General features: G+C 42.3%; 1 protein-coding gene across 3 annotated transcripts in view; it reads left to right on the top strand.

Annotated features, from left to right (window-relative positions):
- The window catches only part of LOC121520462 (partitioning defective 3 homolog), a 443160-nt gene that overhangs the window by 246885 nt on the left and 173351 nt on the right, over positions 1 to 22924 (top strand). For all 3 annotated transcript variants that reach the window (XM_041803924.1, XM_041803923.1, XM_041803922.1), the window contains 3 exons: positions 1704 to 1751; positions 18418 to 18606; positions 21159 to 21329. In XM_041803924.1, the coding sequence (XP_041659858.1) occupies positions 1704 to 1751; positions 18418 to 18606; positions 21159 to 21329 (408 nt within the window). The remainder of the gene's footprint in view (positions 1 to 1703; positions 1752 to 18417; positions 18607 to 21158; positions 21330 to 22924) is intronic.

Here is a 22924-nt window from a genome sequence, read left to right as displayed (position 1 = left end):
CAGAATACAGTGCTGTGAAAAACTTTTAGGCATGTCTGGGCCAAAAGCTGAGGCTGAATTAGGCCATTTAATGGCGAGTAAGCCCGGCTAAGGGCACCAACGGGCAGGAAGCAGGATTGACGCAACCCTAGTCATACTCTTGAGGTCCTTGCATTATACCAAGGGCATGGGAGAATAATCAGTTGAAAGGATAACAAAGTCGACATCTTTCAAGCGGAGTAAGGGTGGATGTGGCACATAAGCACAGCCTAGGGTACTGTCCTGGTAGATAGAGTTGACTGAGCCTGTGGTCATGCTGTGGATGTCCCAAGGGATGAAAACTGCCGGCGGTCTGTAGGCACACTAGGGGTGAAAAGACCCGGACTAAAGATACACAGTAGAGCTTGATCTCGGCTGCCGAGCAACACAAGTTGTGTTGACGTGTCAAACCTGATTCTGGCGACCAGTGCTTTGAGGACTCAACTGAGCTAAACCTGCCCCCTATTTTATGGATTTCCTATAAGGACATTTTTTTCCCAGGCTGTACGGTGGCGCATGGGTTTGCGCTGTTGCCTCACAGCAAGAAGGTCCCTAGTTCACTTCCCGGTCAGGGCCCTTCAGTGCGGAGTTTGCATGTTCCCCTTGCGCATTCGTGGGTTCTCTCCGGGTACTCCGGCTTCCTCCCACCACCAAAAAACATGCACATTAGGTTAATGACTCTAAATTGGCCGAAGGTGTGAGTATGAGCGTGCCTGGTTGTATGTCTGTGTATGTCGGCCCTGTGATTGACTGGCGACCAGTCCAGGGTGTACCCACCTCTCGCCCAGTGACAGCTGGGATAGGCTGCAGCACCCCCAACATGATAGGCGGTATCGAAAACGGACAGATGGACTTTCTATCCCATTAACTTATGGGTAACTAGCAGCTAGGTCCTTACCTGGTCCTTGCCAATTTTGTTTGATTTGCCACCAACACCACACAAATCAGGATGACAGTACTTTGTCCCTTGATTTTTTTATCCCACCTTTATGCCCACTTGTACAGCTACATTAAAGAAACTTGTTGTCCAAGTTGAAGTAAGAGAGCTGAAAGAAGAAAAAGGTTCTAGTTGGGTTGACGTGCGTAGCTTAGCGCTCTTTTACTCTTTTAGGGCTTAAGCATATCTAACGTTGTTTTTGTGCTTTTATGTGACATGAATCCTTTATGTGCTCCATCTCTTAACTACCTAAAGACTAACAGCATAACTGCCTGTAGATCTGCAGGTTTTCTGGCACGACAGCTGAGTTTTTTTGAGGCTGGCATAGCATGACTCATCCTGTGAGAGACTGAAAGCTTTGTCGAGGGTTACACGGCAGACAAAATGCAACAACTGAAGTGAAAAAAACACTCACTTTGTGAAATTGCTCCAATGACCTAAAAATCCCCCCAATATTTCTGCCTTTGCAGCAGTCCTTTTGGAGGCTGATGCTCGCCGCGTGACACTTAGGTTTGTTGGATCTGGCTTTCAAGCATGTGGGTGGCTAAAACTTTCACTGATTTGACATTATTGTTTTCATACAGAAGCTTTTGGAGCATTCAGGGAACATTTGCATTACTTTAGCCTCCATAGCCATTCCATTAACATCTTGGACATTACTCTGCTTTTTGTACATGTCCTGTATTAAAGTGGTCTCTGTGTAAGGGGCTCGTGTGTCTAACTTGTCGCCTTTGACTGCTCCCTTTAGCATCCAAGGCAGTCGGTGACAGGCGGGAAACCCCATTGGCTGATTGAGGTAACTGCTGCATGACATCACCATACTTGGGTCATTATGCTCTGGGAAAAAGGCATCAGAGGCAAATGAGATACTTTGGGTGGCTTCACAAATAGACTGGGAGTCATTTAAGCAATTCATTGCTTTTCCAATGGCGTGTAGAAACAAAACACTTTGTTGGCTTTTCTCTCTCTTTTCCATGCACTTATAGCCTCACTCTTCTTCAGTTTCATTATATTTCTCCTGCTTCTGTCTTTGCTTTTGGATCCTCCCTTCCTCTCCACTTGCTAGCACACACAGACTCTTAAAACCACACTTAAAGACGCTGAACCTCTTCCCTGCACCTGGCTCCTACAATAGAGTGCTGATCAAAGACATCCGTCTTTACATGCCTGCCCTGATAGTCCCATAATGGGCCCATAACGTGAACATTCAGCTCCATTGTTTATGCCATTAGTCACACAGGCTTATGGAAAATGACTGCAATGCTATATTGAAAAGCCATCAGCGGCGGCAGCAGTAATGTTGCAGTTACAGCGTGCCAAGATGCTATCTATCACACATGCACACAAAGCTGTTATGAAACGGCAATCTGTCGGCACTTTTGGTGTAATGATGAAGGTTTTTTTGATGACATGATAAAGCATTTAGTCAAGCAGGATATGTATGGGCTGGTGATGATACAGCGTAAGTATCTCATCCGATTCATAGCATTATAAGTCATAATACAGGATGTTTATGGAAGCCCTGGTGACATTGTGTTGGATGATGTGCTCCAAACATGACATGTCACAACAGTTTATCACAGCTAACACATTTTGTTATGCATCACTGTCATTAACACGACTTGATTAGCCTTTAAGCGTGCCCACACTGGCATTATATGATGATGATGACTCCCGTACATCTGCAAATACTGCAGTGTTTCCTACGCACGCATAATAATTTGATGGGCTTAGGCACATCATTCATTGTATATCTTGCAGCAACCTTTTCTTTTTTTACATTCATATAGTCTTCATATGAGAGAGAGTATCAGAGAGAAAAATCCCTCCACAACTAAAGCTACTTATGCCGTCATTTTGATATTTCTTCTGCAGATTTTTGCTACCACTGTTGTCCTGTGCTCATACTTCACAGTGGTTGTTGTGGTATCCTACACCAGGAGTCATCATGTGCATTTTCATAATGGCCAGCTTTTTCTTGCTGGGGGCCAGACATTAAAATAAACTGGAATAAAACCAACATTTCTGTCTTGTTAACATACTCTTATAAAAAAAAAATTATTTCCTCCAAAAATTAATGGAACTTTAACCAGCAATTTCCACATAGGATGACTGCGCTGCTGGTTTGGTCCGACTGACGGTGAGCGACCTCGCCCACTGGCAGTGAGTCTAGAGCGCTGCGCAGCCCTGATCACCTTTTTGGATTAATTTATCATCCTTTCTGGTATAAGTCCATGATATTATTGCTTCGGCCATTGGGTGAGTAAATTGGGAAGTTAAAAGGTTAATTTTTGATTAAAGGATCTGTGGTTTTATGCAAAATTATTTGGCTAAATGTCCTCAAAAGTAAACTTTTCCTAATCAATGACGCTGTTGTAGCTCTGTTACTCACTGACCTCTTGGTGACCTTTTGCTCTCGCATAATGTTGATATAGTGATGATTTGCGACTGGGAGTCAGTGCATTGGGTTGTATTTTGAAAGAAACCAGATATCCTACACTTGTGACTTCCTCTTACTGAGCTTTCTGATCAACAGGTATTGACGCGGTTTAGTAGCGGCCGGTGCTGAAAATAGACCTGTAGCGTATCTTGAACAAAGCAGAGCGAAGTGTCAGTCCAGGCACACGTTGCTGCCGGTCTGGGGCACCAACTGTGGAACTGCTCTGATAGACTAGAGAGGGAGCAATGTGCAGGACAATTCACCGGCGGATCGTGGCGCGGTCACTGTATGTGGAAATTTGAGGTAAGCCTTTAAAGGGATACTTCAACATTTTGGCAAATTCACCCATTGCCATAATCCCTATAGTCTTACTAATAGGTTTGTTACCTTTTAGTTGTCAGTGCAAGCAATTTTTAGATTGGCAGTGCCGAGTTAGGAGCTGCTCTGCAAACGCAGTGGATTCTTATGGTATCTCGTCTTTCCCTCATCAAACTCATCAAACACACAATTCAACAACTCCAGAACGCTCTTGTGGACAAGTTGTGACCTGTACATTCACCACACTGTGAAATAATAACGTGTAATTATGTAACATTACGACACATGAAGCAAATACTCTGAACTATTTCTTGAGTAAACCACTAGGTGAGACAGTGCAGCAGCCATGTCTGGAGTGTATTTCTGGCTTTGCATTTAACTTTAAAACATCTCCGTCACTTAATGTCCCAAGATTATTTCATAGCGTGGTGAATGTCGACTTTTCCACGAGAGCATTCTGGAGTTGTTGGACTGTGTGTTTGATGAGCTTGGTGAGGGAAAGCCGGGATACCATAAGAATCCATTGCGTTGGCAGAACAGCTCCTAACTCGGCACCGCTGATCTAAAAATAGCTTGCACCGACAACTAAAGGTAACGAACCTATTGGTAAGACTATAGGGATTATAGCAATGGGCGAATTTGCCAAAATGTTGAAGTATCCCTTTAACGGTGAGATCAGTCCCTATCACCTATCACTGCAGCCAGCCATAAGGGGCCAACTGAGAAATTTGAGCTCATATTCATGAAGCCCTCCTGATAGCTATCACTGAGTCTGATGCTGATATGCTGTGCCGTGATTGGCCAAAAATACATGCAGGAAACAGGTCTTTGAAGATTCTCAGAGAGGGATATTGCACTCCCAGAGAGCCTTTTGTGGAAATTGATGCAAAAAACAGCAACTTTAGTAAAGATAACAATGCTTGGTATGTGTTTACCATGCCAAATTATAGATCTACTAATGTGCTTGGTTGAAAACTTTTGTTTAAACCTCAGGAAAAAAAATGTTTAACAAGAGAATGCCATAATTACCTCTCTCAAAATTTTGATCAAAATGAAATGATAATAATGATAGTAATAATAAACCTACAGCCACTGATGGCTGAAACATTTGTACAATAATAAAGCAAAAAATATGATCAAATATTTAGATGGTATTTGTACTTTTTTGTAATTGTGTAATTAAAGTGGGAAATAATTTAGTCATGTCATAAAGAAATCAACTTCTTAATTTGATTATTTTTTTGTCTACTCCAAAAGTAAAAAGAAAATCATAATAATTAGCAGACCATTATATTTTGAGTCATTGTTTTGCATTTTCGCAGGGCGTTTTTAACATACCAGAGAATTTGTCCAATTGCTATCTTAATTTGTGTTATAATAGCCAGAGTCAGAGAGCAGCTGTGATTAATGGCTGCAGACCTGTGGCTGCCCACTTGATGCTGCTTCTGTGTTCTGTTAGCGGTCTGCTGGTGACACATACGAGTCAATCAGAGAGGGCCGTTCTACCACAGAACAGGCTCTCCGGCTTAATTAAAGTGATGTTTCAAGCTGCCACCTGGCCTCTACAAACACACACTCACATATCCACAAAGGATACAGTTACATAGACTAAATGTGCACTTTAAAAGTCAAAACAACACACAGCAGCCATATGGTGAGCCTCACAGAAACAAACCTCAGATGCACACCCGCACATACACGGCACTTTCACACATAGGTTTGCTCACACAGGAGCACACACATACGTGGAGCGACACAGAGCAGCTGCTGGTGTAATTGCTCGGGTTGGATGAGGTTATAAATGGTTTCTAGTGGGTTGTGGAGCTTTAAAGAGCTGGCCACATAGTGTATGACAGTCCAGAACGTGGAGAGAGTTAGAAAGCAGCTGATTAATTTTAAAGTGAAAGTAAGAAGTTTAAAGTGAAGTGGAGTGTAGTAATCATCTAGGGTTGTTGAATGGCCATTTAACAGATGATATTAATTGCTGAAATTCAATAGTCATTTTTTATCAGAATTCTTCAATCACGTTTGGAATTCAGGTATTAACTCAAAATACATATTTCTAAGTCCATGTTGAGAATCTGAATCGATTCTTACCAGTGTGTTGATTTGGGGATTAAATGTGGAGATGTTTTTGTGATCTTGACTTTACCATTTATTTCTTAATGAGTGCTATTTTAGTCTGAAACCATGACTTCAAGCTACAAGATGGCTTCAAAATGCTTGTTCTATGAACACACAAATGGACTCTGTTGAAATATGCAGGAGCGCACGTACAAAATGACCAAGTGATATCCAGTGATCGCCAATTAGTATAGCACCATTTACACTTCAACAATTCCTCTTTAGTTTCTCTTTGTACGTAATCTGGTTAGAGTTAGAAATTTAAAAACTTCTCTTAATTGTACATTGTACAATTCTACATTGTACAAACCCAATTCCAAAAAAGTTGGGGCACAATAATAAACAATGCAATGGTGTGCAAATGTTGTGAACCCTAATTTTATACACATTAGATATCAGATGTTGAACCGAGACATTTCTCCCTTTCATGAAAAATACTACCTCATTTTGAATGTGATGGCAAAAAGGCAAGACAGGGCTATGTTTAGCCCTGTGTAGTATCCCTTCTTATTTTAACACTAGTATGTAAACGTCTGAGAAGTAAGGAGACCTGTTGCTTGAGTTCTTTCTCCAGTAGTTTAGGAATTGGTCTTGCTGAGATGTGTAAGGCCTTCCCTGAAAGAGACATTGTCTGGATGGGATCCCATGTTGCTCCTCTATCTGCTTTTCAGCATTGGTGGTGCCTGTCCAGATGTGTAAGCTGCTGACGCCATAGGCACTAATGCAACCCGATGCAGGCTTTTGAACTGTTTCAGTGTAACGAGCTGGATGGTCCCTGTCATCTTCAGTCTAAACAAGGCATCCATGGATTCTGAAAGAATTTCAAATTTTGATTCATTTGACTACAGAATAGTTTGCCATTTTGCCTCAGTCCGTTTTAAATTAGCTATGGCCCAGAGAAGACAGAGGCTTTTTGGGATCATATTCACATGAGGCTACTTCTTTGCACGAAACAGATTTAACTTGCATTTGTGGAGAGACACTCATTTCTAGAAGTGTTCCTGAACCCATGCTGTGATTTCCTGTACAGAATCATGGCTGTTTTTAATCCAGGGCCGCCTGGATCTCGATCATCCAATACTGACCTTCAGCACTGAGATTTCTCCAGATTCTCTGAATCTTTTGATGATATTACATGCTGCAGATGGTGGGATATTCAAAGTCTTTGCGAATTTATATTGAGGGTTTTTTCGGAATTTTTTTCACATTTTTTAGAGCCCCTGCTTTTTACTACTACGTACTTTTCAAGCCTTTTGTCACCCCATCCCTACCTTTTTGAGGCGTGCTACTGCTGTCAAATTCAAAACGAGCTAGTATTTTAGCTAGTACTTATCTGATAGTTATACTATGATACTTTTTTGATACACCCCAACCTTTCAGATTTAGGGTTGCATTTTTGCTGTTTGAGATAAGGATACTCTTCTTCCTGTTAAGATGAGACTGTGATTATTTTAAGTAAAAGAAAGGATTTTCAGAGGGCTTGGAAGTCAAGACATACATCCATTCTTCCATTTTCTTCCGCTTATCCAGGGTGGGGTCGCGGTGGCAGCAGGCTAAGCAAGTCAGCCCACACATCTCTCTCCCCAGTAACATTTTCCAGCTCCTTCTGGGGAATTCTAAGCCGTTCCCAGGTGAGATGAGATATATAATCTTTCCAGTGAGTTCTGTGTCTACCCCGGGGTCTCCTTTCAGTTGGACGTGCCCAGAAGACCTCCACAGGAAGGCAACAAGGAGGCATCCTGATCAGATGCCTGAGCTATCCCAACTGGCTCCTCTTTATGCAAAGGAGCAGTTGCTCTACTGCGATATCCTTCCAGATGTCTGAGCTCCTCACTCTATCTCTATGGCTGAGCCCAGCCTATCCTCCTTTGGAATCTCATTTTGATCACTTGAGCCCGCAATCCTGTTCTTTCGGTCATTACCCAGAGTTCATGACCATAGGTGAAGGTTAGGACAGCGATTGACCAGTAAATTGAGACTTTTGCCTTCCGGCTCAGCTCCCTCTTCACTACAGTGGTCTGCTATACCGCAGTAACTGCACCGATCCACCTGTCAATCGCACTGCTCCCTCTACCCTCACTTGTGAACAAAACCCCAAGGTACTTGAACTCCTTCACTTGGGGCAAAAATACTCCACACCCCACCCAGAGGGAGCAACCCACTGTTTTCCGGCAGAGACTGCTTCGCACTCAGTCACAATCCGTCCTAGTGCTTGCTGGAGGTCCCCTGCAGAAGACGCCAACCACGTCATCTGCAAAAAGCAGAGATGGAATTTTGAGTCCACCCAACTGAAAACCCTCCTGTCCCAGGCTGCGCCTTGAGATAAGACATACATATTATTCATATCTTTTATTATACATTGGTTAAGTCTGACTCTATAAAGTCATGGTTACACCCAGGCATAACTAAAAGAGAGCTAAAGTCAAGCTGGTGCACGGGGTGTAACTTTTAAGATGTAAAGTTATTCCTCGGTTTACAACCAGCTGGTGCACTGCGTCCCAGCTGCAAAGGCTGTGCCTTTAATGGCAAAACAGTTTGCAGTTTATACATTTTTAAGTAGAAGTTTGACCTTCAGTGCATCATAACTTGAAGCCCTAGTATCATGTGATTCTTCCCATGTTTTCTCTTGTCACCATGTGCCAGGTTTGTGTGGTTTCAGTCTAAGCGGGATGCTCTGGAGCGGTATACAAAGATGACATTTGCAGGGTGCTTGTGTGCTTTTCCTGTCACATATCTACCTTTAGACATGCCCAGGCCTGCCTTCACTTTCTCACTCTGTCACTCACTTTTCTCTTTCACACGCACACACAGCTGCCTCCCACTCCTCCTCCATGCTGTGCCAGCCGCAGCTCCGTCGATCGCACAGGTATTTGATATTCATGGTCTATCAGCATGGAGCTCCAGCGTGAAGCATCAGAAAAAGAGTGAGAGGAGAGAGCAAAGGAGAGGAGGGGGACAAGTGAGGGTATGAGAGAGGGAAAATTGGAGTTGTGAATAGAGAAAAAAAAAAGTGGAACCAAGAGGCAGGAGAGCAGAAAAGAGGTTGTAGAGAATGGTGGAATGATGAAGGAGTGGGAAGGGAGCGTTGAGATTTTCTTTATTTGAACAAAGGTTTGAGGCTCAATGCATGAAAGACAGAACGAAAGTACTTTTAAGTGTGTCGGCAGGTCTGTCCGTGTACTTTTTGCTATATAGTGTGAAACTAAAGGAGAGAAAGAGGAGTGAGGAGGGAGATATGGGGTGAAATATGGATGGTAAGTGTAGCGATGGAGAGAGAGAGAGAGTCTGAGTATGAATACAAAGAGATTCGTGCTACAGTAGGCAGCCAACAATGCTCTCCATGCCTGACTTCCCTCGACCAATTACACCCTTCACTGCCTCCTTCTCACTCTCCCCTTCTTCACCCCCTTGCTTTCTTTGCAACCGTCACCCTCTTCCCCTCGAGCGACTTTTTTTTTTTTAGACGCCATCACATCGACAGGTTTGTTCGGCCAAAGTTGAGTCTGCTGCCGAGTCGCTAATCGTGTCAGGCGATGCGCTGGAGAGCAGTGTCGAAGTGTGGAGGGGTAGGAAGAAGAAAGTGGAAAACAGAGTGACTTTGAAATCTCTTATATGCTAAATATTGAGTCACTCTGTGGAATACAGAGCAGGGCGGAGGCTCTGAGGGTAGGAGACATGCATTAGAAGTGCATTGTGGGAGAAGTTCAGGGGTAAGGCGAGGCAAGTTCATTTAGAGAGCACCATTTAGACACCGAGCAAGTCAGAGTGCTTTACAGCGCTAAGAACAGATAACTTTCTACATTAAGAGCAATAAAGACATATCAGATTAAGTCAATTAAGACTTTTAAGTGTGAAATATCAAAATGTAAGTTGTAACGTAGCAAAGCAGATTGATTGGCCTGATTCCATGTCTTGTCATAGAATGACAGTTTGATTTGAAGTGAGGAGAAAGAGATGGTATCTACAGGTGTGGTTTAGCTGAAGTGACTGCAAGCCTGTAAACAATGGCTGCCAATGAAAGAGATTCACATGAATGGAGGGAAAGCAGCAGCTTTAAGTTTGGGATGGATGTAAGTAGCCTACTAAAAAGTTAAATTTAGATCCCTGGGTAGTTAAAACCAGGATTAGACATTAGCAAAACTATTTCTTTAGCCACCTAAGCTGGTCCTAAAGACTACCACCATACTGCCGCCATGCTTTATAACCCCATGTAAACAATGGTGCACTGATAGCAGCGATAGCATCTCAAAGGAACAGCATGGTTTAGCACTATTTTAATCAAGAAAACGGCGTTAGATTTGTCCAGAGGCTGGCTTAGGTAATGCTCACACATCACCAAAGCATTGAGTAACAATATTCAGGATGTTTACCTGCCAAAAGGATTGAAGGGTAGTGGTGCTAGCACTGCTATGTTAGCCATAATCTGAAAACCAATTTTGCACCATGGTTGACAAAATGTGTTCACTTGACTTTAGAGTGTCATCTTAATGCACATATTTTTAGTCAAGTCCAAATGTATTTATATAGCCCATTAAGACCACCTCAGTCAACCAAAGAGCTGTGAAGACTTATGACAATATTAATACCAAAATATGAGTAAGAAGGCAATAAAAAAGAGAGAATTATTTTCGGGTAAAGATTTCCACAGTCTCAGAGCAGCCACTGCACTGGAGCATGAACAACTCGGACAAGCATTGTACTGTGGGGCTAACTTGTGCAAACAGTCAGCAATTTTAAACTGGATCCTTCCCTCCATAGACTTCCTGTTGGCCAGCAGAGGGAAGCTAAAACTGGTGTGATATGGCTGCATTGTCTTCCCCATTAGAAGACGTTGGGCTTTAGTTTGGAGTGGCAGCTGAAGGAAACTATCTGTTGATCGAATTTAAAACATCTATTGCAGAAAACTTCAGGAATGGAGGATGCTAGAGGGCCAAGAACATTGTTAAAAACTGTCAAGTGTTCTGATTTACTGGGTGATAGGGTGTGAAAGTGCTCGCCATCAAACAGGGTGTTTCTTTTTGCAACAGAAGACCAAAGAACCACACTGAAAGCTTTTCTTTGCCCCTGACCTGCTTCAGCAAGAGTTTTCTCCACTGATGGTGAAGAGTTTTCTAATGACATGGCAAGCTCACATTATATAGTTCATTCCTTTCTACATCATATGTTTTTGACCAGTCCCCCTCTGACTGGTCTGTAAGAAATGTGACAGAATGTTTGCCCAGTCACCCTCCAAGGTCATGTCTCTAAAGTCTCTTCTCTCAAACAGCCATGGAGATGTGAAACACACTACCTGACATGGTTACAAAAACTGAAGCTTAGCTGTGAATGGACTTGGTAAATAGACTTCAGCTTGTATAGTGCTTTTCTTGTCTTCTGACTAGTCAAAGCGCTTTTACACTGCAGGTCACACCCACCCATCCATACCCTATCACTCCAATCACGCACTGATGGCAAAGCTTTGGCTATCAGTATCATTCAAATTCATCCATACCCATTTACACACCACTGACAAAGCAGCTGGAGTCTGGTTAAGTGTCTTGCCCAAGGACACATCTACATGTGACTGCAGGACCTGGGGATCGAACCCACAACAGCTGTCCTACAGACTCTGATTCACCCGCAAGTCTCTCCACTCAACCCCTCTCCTCCATGGGGGATGCTGCCTTTCACGTGGCGACATGCTGCTGGGGGAAGCATGGCTGCCTGAGGCAGCACAGCTGTCCAGCTGTATATGTTTAAGCTAAGTCAGACCCAGATGGAGAATCGTACAAACATTAAACAACAAACTGTAACTGTATCTTTGTATGCAGATCTAAAGCAGGCATTGTTAACCGACCATGTAAATGGAACAAGTTTGTTTGCAGGCCAGTTGCCCGTGTTAGTAATATCACAAATATACTGGTATTTAAAAGTGCATCAACTTCTCTGGTCAGTAGATTTGCCATGGACAGTTGGGGCAAGTTTGATGAAGCAGTCAGTCCCAGAATGTTTAGCACACATAATCACGTGGATAGGATGTTTTCGCTGAAGTCCCAGCCACTTCACTCTTCGGCTCTATGAGGCTGGAGAGCAATATTCACACACATGCTGGTTTTTGCAGCCAACAGCAGGGCAGCTTTTGTGCTGAGCTCTCCTGGTCAACATTACTCTGACAACTCCTGCATTTGCATGACAAATAAAGTTGCAAAAGTTTAGCTCAAGTGGGTAATTCTGGCACAGCCTTACCAACTTCCTGGGTGCATGGAAGATGACGAAGGTCTTCAAGAGAACAGAAATCTCCAGCACATGTAGTTCAGAGAACAGCTGTATTAAAATGATGTGTTTTGGCTTGTAGCCTTCGTCAGGATTATCAAGAAACATATTTCAAACAACATTTAAAAGTTGTAGTATGAAAACAGAAAAAATGTGAAAAAAATCAAAATTATGCAAAGTTATATAAATGCCAAAGGGGCACAGGAAGTGTCTGATGAGACACCAAATTTGAATTGCAAAATATTGCAAAAGTTTAGCTTGGAATCCAGAGGTGGAGACACCAGAATAGGGTGTGGATTTTTATAATGACTCATTGTGGTGTCACAAAAAGAGCAGATTTAAGCAGCCCATCAGATTCAGTGATTGAGTCAGACTAGGACTGGGTTGACTTATTTCACATTTGTAGGTCCATACTACTCCGAATAGCCTAGTATATCTGCAAAAATACTTTAAAAAGTGGGATTTTAATACTAAACCTCCTAAACTACAAAGCTATGCTCCCCAGAGAACATCTGCTCCAGAGAAGCAAATACAAGAGACCTCTTATCAGCCCCCCTCCTGCTTCCTGTGATTGCCTATTCAGTGTTTTCAAACAGCAGAAGTCATGATTTAGTTATTCTCATACCCTTATTTTCCTTCTCTTGTTTTGAAAACTAAACAAACAGAGAATAATAGTTTAATCTGGGCTTATAGATGCCACCTGTCTCGAAGATAATGGGTATTTTTCTCTGTGCTGCACTGAGAAATCACAAAGTTGTCATCTTAATGTCAGCAGGCTTTTAGGTTTCCTAAAGCTTTGTTTACCTTTTTTCACTTTAAAATGCAAAGCTGTGACTTTAAGCTTTATCTTCTTGAACAAAGAAAGCTTATTTCAAACACCAGTGTTCTCCCAAAAACAACAGCGGCGCCTCAAATTTACCCGGTTTAGCGCTGGGACACTCCTCTCTGATAAATTTGAGATGACAGAGAAAGAGGACAGAAGTGAAAGTGGAGGGTTTGAGAAAGGTAGAGGGAAAAATAGGGGTTAGAGAGGACAGGCGACACAGAAGAAAAGGAAATGAGCAGCAGGAGAAGTGAAAGAAAGTAGGGAGCAGTATAAAGAGACAGGTGAAAAAAGGTTGGAGCTAGAGAGAAAGAGAGAGAGAGAGAGAGAGAGAGAGATGGAGAGAGCGAGGGATGCAGACGTACAGTGAGAGAGGTGGCAGTGTCTGTCTCCTTTTGTGTTCCACTTGGATTCTTCCCTTTCTGTCGGCCTTTCATTCACACTCCCTCGCTCGCTCACTCTGTCATTGTCATGCTCGCACACTCTCTTTTTTCCCAACCTTTTCTTCTCATCTCCTCGCTTTTTTTCACCCTCGCTCTTTTTTTCTCCATCCCTCCTCTGGAGCCCATCAGTCCTCTCCCTCTCCTCACCTCTATTCAACTCCTCTTACTTTTAGTTCTCTCTGCTATTGTATTATATCTACCTAAAATTTTTGCCATGCTTTCTGTCTTCAGATTCACACAAACCAAATTCCAAAATAGTTAAGATGCTGAAATGAGGATAAAAAAAAAGACAGTGTTTTCACATCTTTTCCAACCTTCATTCAATTAAATACAGCACACAAAAAGATATGTAATGCTTAAACTCATAAAGTTGAATGTTTTTTTGTAAATATACACACTTTCTGGATGTGAGGCCTGCAGCACATTCCAAAAAAAAAGTTGGGACAAGGGCAAGCAAATAGTGAAATAGTTGTTTAATGAAAACATCTGGAACATGCCACAGGTAAGCAGGTTAATTCATGACTGGTGTATACCATGATTTGGTATAAAAGGAGCCCTCCTAAAATCTCTATATGCAAGTGGCTAGAACATAAGCCAAAATTGAATGGCTGTGACCTTTGGCTTCTCAGGCAGCCCTGCACTGAAAACTGTCAGTATTTTGTTGTGGATATAACAAGGTGGGCTCTGAAATGCTTCAGAAAACCATTGTCAGTTAACTCAGTGCGCTGCTGCATCTGCATAGTTAAGGCTCTACCATGCAAAGCAATATCCTATTCTCATCACTGAAGAGTGCCACTGGCTCTTCTAGGCCTGAAGTGAAAATATGTGCTGTGGCCACATGGCCCTGATGGGTCCACATTTTAAAGTATTTGGAAGCTATGGCAGAGGAAAAGGACCATCCAGATTGTTATCAGTGCAAAGTTCAAAATTAAGCATCTACAATTGTGTGTGAGGGTATTAGTGCCCATGGTATGGGTCACTTGCACATCTGTGAAGGCGCCATTAATACTGTGAGGTACTTTGAATTAACAAGCTTCCATCCAAACAACATATTTTTCAGGGACGTCTGCTTATTTCAGTGAGACAATATCAAGCCACATTCTGCACAAGTTACAACAGCATGGCTTCACAGTAAAGCTGTGCACACACTGTGCAATTTCCAGCCAACTATTTAACAGTCATGATGGAGTGGCAGTTTAAACTGTGCAACTGAGTCTTTTATGCGTGGCTCATGCACAATTTATGTACTCACATTGCACTAATGAGGAGACGGACAGACTTTGACAAATGTCAGTGGAGTTTCTTTTGTGTCACACATGGAGGTTGAAGTCATTGTCATTTACCATCTTTGCCATGATGATTTGTTTCCCTTATTATGGGGCTAGCATTAGAGAGGAATATCTGCTGTTTAAATGTACCATGTGCAAAGGAAAAAATGAGGATTCTGATTGTGGTTTTGAGAGTGTGGGCAGTTGTCCAACTACGATATCAAACAAAATGGGCTACAAAACCATCTGACCAGGGCTGTGGTCAGCTGTCATGTCACCGTGTTTATTGCATGACATACCACTCATGATAATGCTGACTTCCAAGCGAGTTGTGTGACTCATAACTTGTCTGAATCGGCTGGAAATTGCACACTGTCTTCCTGGCTTTAAAGAGTGTGGGAACCAGTCAGGCCTGCTTGCAGTCAAGACCTGTCTCCCATTGAAAATGTATAGAGCAATATGAAGAACAAAATACAACGAAACCCTGCACTCTTGAACAAAGAAGAGTCTTTAGTGCACAGATGCTTAAAAAGTATTGTTGTTAGAAAAGGTGACGTAACATCATGGTAAACATGCTCGTGTACCATTTCTTTTAATATACAGTATATATATACAGGTATATGTTCTAAAGGAATCAAATTCAGAATGTGCATTTAAAACTAAAAGTTTATCTGTTTAAACATAATAAAGCTGATCTTTTTGGAGCCTGATGAGTCCCGAAAGCTTACATCATCGTTTGCATTTTTACACCTAAGCGCTTACATAATACGTCTGATTACAAATGAGCTTAATTTCTTGCTTCATCTGTAATTTTAACTCAGATTTAGTTGTGTTGGCTCTTTATCTTTCTGCAGACACCTTGAAGATGCTTTTAGTGTTTGTTTTGTGTTTTATTTACCTCTTTCCTACCTCCTTTTCTTATTTCCATCCATCAGCCCGTCCTTTTTTTCCTTCTTTTTCCATAAACCCTCCTTTTTCCTGTCTCCTCCTCTTCTGCATTTCCCACCTCTCCACCCCTCTCTCCCTGCTTTCTAACCCTGAGCAATTCCATCTCTCTCCCAGCAAACAAAGGGAGCTAATGACATGCTGACACCGAGCCCGATGATTGAATTCATTAGGCGTGCACAATAATTGCCAGGCGTGAGCGTGCATGCACCCGTCTATTCAGAGGACAGCTGTCAAATAACAAGCGAGAGAGAATAGCTTTTTATTGTTGAGCTGGAAGAGAGAGGGAGAATGAATGAAGAGAAAGAGCGGGAGAAGCACCTGTTGTGGAGGAGAAGAGAGAAAGAGAGAGCACTCAGCATGTCAATTAGGCTGCTGCGTTCACGTCGGCTTACTGGGAAGTTCACCGCCAGTTTGACGCACTCTGCATCATGATCCAGGTGCATGGCGTGTTGGATCGGTTCATTGTGATGTTTCTCTGAGTCCTTTAACACTGATCCTTTAGTTCTACAGCTTTCATGAGCAAGGACATTTTCAAGAGGTCTGTTTACTCTTAAAAGCTGAAAGTTTCACGAAATCAACAACAGAGCCAAACATGAGAGGGAAAAATCAGAGGGGGAACACTGTTTCCTATTATTTATCTGAAAAAAAGGTTGATATCAAAGAAAGATGTCAACTATTTTAGCATTATAAAATAAAAATAAGTCAGAAGTTGATTTTTCTTTATAAATTGAGCAAAACAATTTTGTTAACAACCTTTTCCTGGATATGACAATCGGCTGGAGCCTCCTTTTTTACTCTTAAATGTCGATTGTTGAACCTTAGACACAGGAGGAACAATGTGGATTCTGCATGTGGGATGGTGGGCCAGCTCTTTACCCTTGTAGGACTTCCTGAGGGAGCATAGGAGTTTGCTCATCCAGTCTATGTGTGTTTTCTGGACTTGGAAATTGCCTACGATAGTGTCCCTGGGGGACTCATGTGGGGGTACTGGGATGTATGGGGCCCCAAGGTGGTTGCTGTGAGCCATCAGGTCCCTGTTTAACCAATGTGAGAATTGCGTCCGGATTCTCAGCGCGTATCGGACATGTTCCCAATGCATGTTGGCCTTCGCCAGGGCTGCCCCTTGTCATCGATTCTGTTGAGGAGGGTTTCTGTTTCAGGGACCTCAGAATTTCATCTCTTCTGTTTGCAGATGATGTGTTTTTTTTGGCTTCCTGCTGCAGGCATTTGCTTGGTTTTCAACTGAGTGCGAAGCAGTCTGTATGAAGGCCAGGCACTCCAAATCCAAGGCCATAGTTCTCTGCAGGAAAACAGTGGAGTTCTCCCTCTGGGTCAGGAGTGAGTCTCTGCCTCTGGTAAAGGAATCTAGGTATCTTGGGGTCTTGTACACAAGTGAGGGCAAAAGGGAAAGCAAGGATGACAGGTGGATTGCTGTAATGTCAGCAGTACTGCGAGCTAGTGCCCGTACAAGCCTGAACTCTGCGTAATGACCGGTAGAATAAGATTGCATAAGTGGAAGAAATGAGTTTTCTCTAGAAGGGAGCTGGGCTCAGCCTTAGAGATAGGGTGAGGAGTTCAGACATTCGAAAGGAGCTAGCTGAGGGAGTATAGGCATCTGATCAGGATGTCTCCTGGTTTCCTCCCTGTGGAAGTCTTCCAGGCATGCCCAGCTTGAAAACTTCGTCCTGGAAGCCTTTCAGACCATATTGGCAGTAAGGAATGTGCATTCAGGCTGTACTTTCAATGTCTAGAGTCTCCTCTCTTTTCTGCTTTACAATAACTGCAATACAATAAACATCTGCTCCTCAATAATCAGCTTGAACTTAAATATGATATGCTTGGTTTCATTTGCTGTGGTTTCATGTTCACAAACATGCAAGAAATGGGTTAGCCTGACCAGGAAATGGCATTAAAGATGCACCGACAAATAGCGTTTTGATGGAATACTGCAGAGTTGCACAAACACCAACGCACAAGCTGATTAATTATATTCAGCTTGAAAGCAGTTCCTATACAGAGGATGTGGACCTCCTTGCAGGCGGTCTGAGTTCAGGTCCGACTTGGAGATCCCTCTCTGTACGTCACTCCCTACCTTCCTACTCAGTCCACTGTTGAATCAAAATAAAAGTTTAATAACTGCAAATAAATTATTAAATGCAATACTGCAGTGCAATAACCACAGAAGTGTTGAGTTGTTGACGTTTACTTCTTGTACTCTTATTGGTGAATGGGAAAGAGGATAAAGTCACTTAAGCCTCCTTATTCTGATAAAATCTCCCTCTAATTTGTTGCTGATACTTTCTTAAAAGTCTTAAAAAGCCTCTAGCATTGATAAACTAAACAGCATTGTGCCTTGATTTAGCAGATAAATCCTCACCTATGTGTGTTCTTAGTACCTGATTTAACACTTAGGAGTGCTGCCCTGTTTAACACTAATATATCTGATGGAGCTAATGAGCTTGCACTCTGATTTCCCTCCCTGCTATCTGCCCTTCAGTAATTTATATGCAAGTACTTTTCATTAACCTCAAGTGGCCAAATGAATGTCCTTTTAACTTTGGCCGTGTGGCTGACCTACAATAACATGGTGAGACCTTGGCAGGGATTAAAGGGATTATTGTGTTATTGCTTGAATCTTTTTGTTTTTGTGTTAAAATATGCATAATGTTAGGCTATAAGAGTTAATGACCAATAAAACAAGACTTATTAGACTCTGAAGGTTGTTCTGCCATTGCTGTTACGTTTTTATCTTATATTCATGAATTAATTGGTATGTTTTAGGTGTAAATGGTTGCAAAGGTTTTAAAAGGGTCTTTCTCTCTCTTTCTCTGTTCATCCTCTTACAGAAGACAGAAGAGGACGACTTGGTTTTGACTCCAGACGGGACCAGAGAATTCCTGACCTTTGAAATCCCCCTCAGTGACTCGGGGTCAGCCGGGTTGGGTGTCAGCGTCAAAGGGAACCGCTCCAAGGAGAACCACGCTGACCTTGGCATCTTTGTCAAATCGATCATTAATGGAGGAGCAGCCTGCAAGGTATCATACATCTCTCTGTAATTATCAGAGGGTTTAAAGGAGACACTGAAAAGAGGTTTGAAATTGTGATGGCTTTTTCTCACAGGACTCTAATCTGATTATTGCTCTGCAAGCACCAGTGTTTGTATTTAGAACAATTTTTACAACTCTTTATTGTTGCAAGGTCACAAATGTTGAATTCTGCTTTACTCTGGAGTGTCCATTTGGTTTGTGTTAAATAGCTCTATTGAGTTCATATTATCCAGTGTTAAAGGAAATATCAAAGAAGGGGGGAAATATTGTAAAAAAAGAACGTGTCCTGGCATTACCAGCAGCCCTAGATCTTTTGAAGGAAGCTGTAACTTAATGTTGCTCTTTAAGATTAAGGTCTTTCATGATGATGAGAGTCATTTAATGTGACAAGCAAACAAGGAAAAGTGTCTATTATCATACACTTAATGCAACTTTAGCATAGGAGTGTTAGCAGGTAACAGGGCTTAACAGCTGCTGCATTACAAGAGGCACAATCGCTGGTCTGGTCAGGTCATACCGGCTTCGACATTTCGCTGTGTCAACATGCAACCGCCCCTGCTCTGGTCTCTTGATGGCAATCCTCCAGGCCTGCACCAGGCCCATGCCCTATCTCTCCAGGTATCCTCCCAAATGACTCTTCATGGCTGCCCCTGATTTCTGGTCCAGCCCACCAGGTCCTGGGCACCCAGTATGCAGTGAGGTGAATCAAGCCCTGGATGGCATGCCAGGAGCCTGTAGAAGCACAGCTGGTGCTCCTGTATCAGGCAGAAGACCCCTCCCATCCCGCTGTCCTGAGCACGTCAGCATTAGACACACAGTCTAGCCAATGCCTAGACTATTGACTATTGCCTCCCAGCTCCCACAGCCAATCACAGCTCTTTCTGATGTATAATATGACATACTTCTCACTAATCCTTGCTTGCATTTATACTGATACACCACACTGCTGCCAGCAGAGCTTAACCTCCTCCACCCCAGCCTCCTCGTTTATAGCATAAAACTTGTTGCAATATCATATTCAGGTTCACGATACTATGGATTAATTGCTTTTGAACTATTTTGATTGTATTTAAAATGTGTTATTATAAATGTATATCCATATGGGGGTTTCTAGCTTTGCCCTCTTGGGAAGTCAAAGCATGCTGCTTGACTAACCCAGGCAGCATCTTTTGAGCTTTCAGCAAAGTAAAACTATCCATTTTGCATTAAAATGTTGAAATGTGTGACAAGAAAGTTCCTGACTGAATGTACAAAAATTAAGCATATTGCATTAGTTCTGGCAGACCATGGAGTCAAGGGCTGCCATATAAATGAGATCAGCTGATCTCACACAAACCCTCATCAGCTGACAGCCAGCTGATTTGCTCTAGACATGCTATTGGCTGATCTCACTCATGCTGCCATATTTAAACCTCTCTGGCCTGGCTATGCTTTGCTGCTCCCTTTGCAAGCCATGTTTTGCAACCCTCCTCCACCCCAGCTCCTCCTTTATTCTGCTTCTGACTTGATAAATGTCCTTCTGTTTTCATTGATTCCTGCTCTGCTTTTCTTGCTGCCTCTCTCTCTTCCCCAGGCTTTCCTGGTACGCACAGGAACGGCAGGAACGTGTGCTATTCCTGCTTCATGCTTTCCATGTGGCTTATGGAAATATAAATAAGAGACTGTTAATTACTGCTGATAAAGAAAATATCTATAATTGCAAATTATGTGTTTCATGACAAATTGGTCCTGACTGAAAATCAGCATTGGACTTTCTACCAGTCTTAATCAAAAATTCTGTCACACATGGTCCAGCCTTTTCACTTGATGAAAGCTACTCTATTCTAAGTGTATTAAGGGACCAATTTCTGATTTGCTTCACAGGAAGCTTTAATTTCCCAACAAGTGCAACTCTACCAAATCACTGTTTAAACAAGATATACCTTTCTTCCTCTGTAATGAGCCTCTGTTCTTCTGTGTAAAATTAAATGAAAAACTCTTTACACAGCTGGAGAAACAAACCGAGACCATCATCGATGGCTTTAAATATACACTCTGTAATATTTGCTGACAGTCTGTTGGGAAGTGACACAATAAAAGGAAAATGTCACGCAACAAACTGGGAACATTTTTTTCTTTTTAATCTTACAATCGCTCAAACGCCCTCGGCAGAGAAATCAGAGTGACATAAGTATCTGTTCATCAGAAACTTTGTAGAAAATCTTCATCTGTGATCAAATCTCTGAACACAAAGCTCCCTGTTTTGTTCTGTGCGGTGCGGTGCTGCTGTCAGTTTCACTTGTCTTTTAGCTTGATTGCTTTTCATACAAGCTTGTGTTGACAGAACGTAATAATGGACTTAAAAGCACACTTCTCTGTGAAGAGATTAGATCATGACTACAAACAGGATACACTCTGCGAGTGCGACTGTTAGTCTGATGAGATAATGGTAATTGTCAAGTTGCTTTTTCATCACTCTGCTTGTGCTGTAAGGTGGTTGGAAAAGTGCTACGAGTGCTGTTAAGAGTTTCTAAACTCTTTAATGTCTTATCTGCTCGCAGGACGGTCGGCTCCGAGTGAACGACCAGCTGATTGCTGTCAACGGAGAGTCGTTATTGGGTAAAACCAACCAGGACGCCATGGAGACGCTACGCAAGTCCATGTCAACAGAGGGCAACAAGCGTGGGATGATCCAGCTGATTGTGGCCCGACGGGTAGCCAAAAGGAATGAGGTAAGGAAGAGAGAAAAGGACAGGCACACTGGAGTAAGGCAAGCCTCTTCTGACCATTTAGTATACATTTTTGGTTTTAAGACCATTTTCTAGAGCTTTTTCTAGATATTCTCATAAAAATAACAGACAATTGCACCCATGAAAATCAAACTCTCTGCTGGCATGGATTGAATGTCGCTGGCATCACCACTTAATGAAAATGTGATATTATTTTGAAAAAGGTCACACTGGAAATGATTCATGATTAATTGCTTTATTTACCCCGACTGAGCTCACATGACCTTTAGCAGCAGCTGCAGCCTGCCTCACACTTGATTTTCACATGTTCACACCTCAGAGCAGCACATTACAGCTGTGGTACTGTAGTGTTGACCACTGACCCCTGAGCAGTTCCAGTAAAAAATACTGGGGGGGTTAACACTCCGCGCAAGGACTTGTCAACATTTGTTATGGAGTAAATGGGGGAGTGCTTTCATTCGCTTACTGCTCACAGATTTCTGTAGCTGCTGACTTTCAGACACAGTTTCAGGTTGCAGTTTTTATTTGGAGCTTTCATGGATTTTTTAGCCTCCTGGGTGGAAGAATCTCAAAGAAATAATGTGCATATTTTGACTCAGTGCTTATCTGTTGGGATGCTGAAACTTTCCTGACTCTCCACTGTACAATCCAAATAAAGCCCTTTTTTTTAATCTAAGTTAGCTCAAGCGCCATTGGGGGCAGTATTTGATATTTGTGTTTAACAGGATTTGGTCTTTCTAAAAAGCCGAATCGCTTCACTACAAAATTGTATGATTGATTTATATTTTGTTTTATTTCTGACTTATATTTCTACCACAGTGATATTGGTAGCATTTAATGCACCAAGAATATTTAGAGTTGAAGGTGTGTGTTTTTTATTTACACCTAGCTGCACATATCTCTCAGCCAAAATGATAATCAGAGAGCCACATTTACCTTGTTTTTGCAGACAGGTATGTCCACATTGGTAGAATATTTCGCAGACAAGATAAAGTGAGCACAGTGCAGTTGCACTTGTAATGTGCTTTTTGAGCCTGGTTTAGTTAACCTTGCAAACCAGTTGGATTTTTCAAATTCCATCTCTGTCATCAGGTAAATCCATCTCCCAAAGCTTCAATCTACAGCTTTTTTGACAGACCCGAAAGCAGTTTGGACCAATCAGCATCTGAGGAGAGAGTGAGGTTGTAGCTACAGGCAGAGTTTAGTTCTGGAAGCTGATAGCAATGGCTGCCACCAATGTAGTAATCGGCTTGGATGTAGCTATAGTATAGTAGCAGTTTTATCAGAACTGGACCACATTTCCTCATGCAATAAAGAATACGGTGCAAGACTGAAAGCTTCTGAAGACAGAAAGGGTTTTTTTGCTTTTCTGCAAGCCTGCTTCAGGAGGAGTTTGTGATATATGGAGTCGTTGTGAGTCAGTACACAGCAAAACCTGCATTCTCGAATTAATGCTGTCAGAGTTAAAGGGGACAAATTTTACCCCTTAAAGACAAGTTTATATTGGTCTCAGAGGTCTTCAAAACATGCCTGTGAAGTTTGTTGCTGAAAAAACACTCCAGTATTGGATTTTTGCA

Source organism: Cheilinus undulatus, linkage group 13 (assembly GCF_018320785.1).
Source record: "Cheilinus undulatus linkage group 13, ASM1832078v1, whole genome shotgun sequence".
NCBI classification, from domain to species: domain Eukaryota; kingdom Metazoa; phylum Chordata; class Actinopteri; order Labriformes; family Labridae; genus Cheilinus; species Cheilinus undulatus.
The sequence above is the reverse complement of the archived record's forward strand: the minus strand, read 5'-3'. Positions and strand labels throughout refer to the sequence as shown.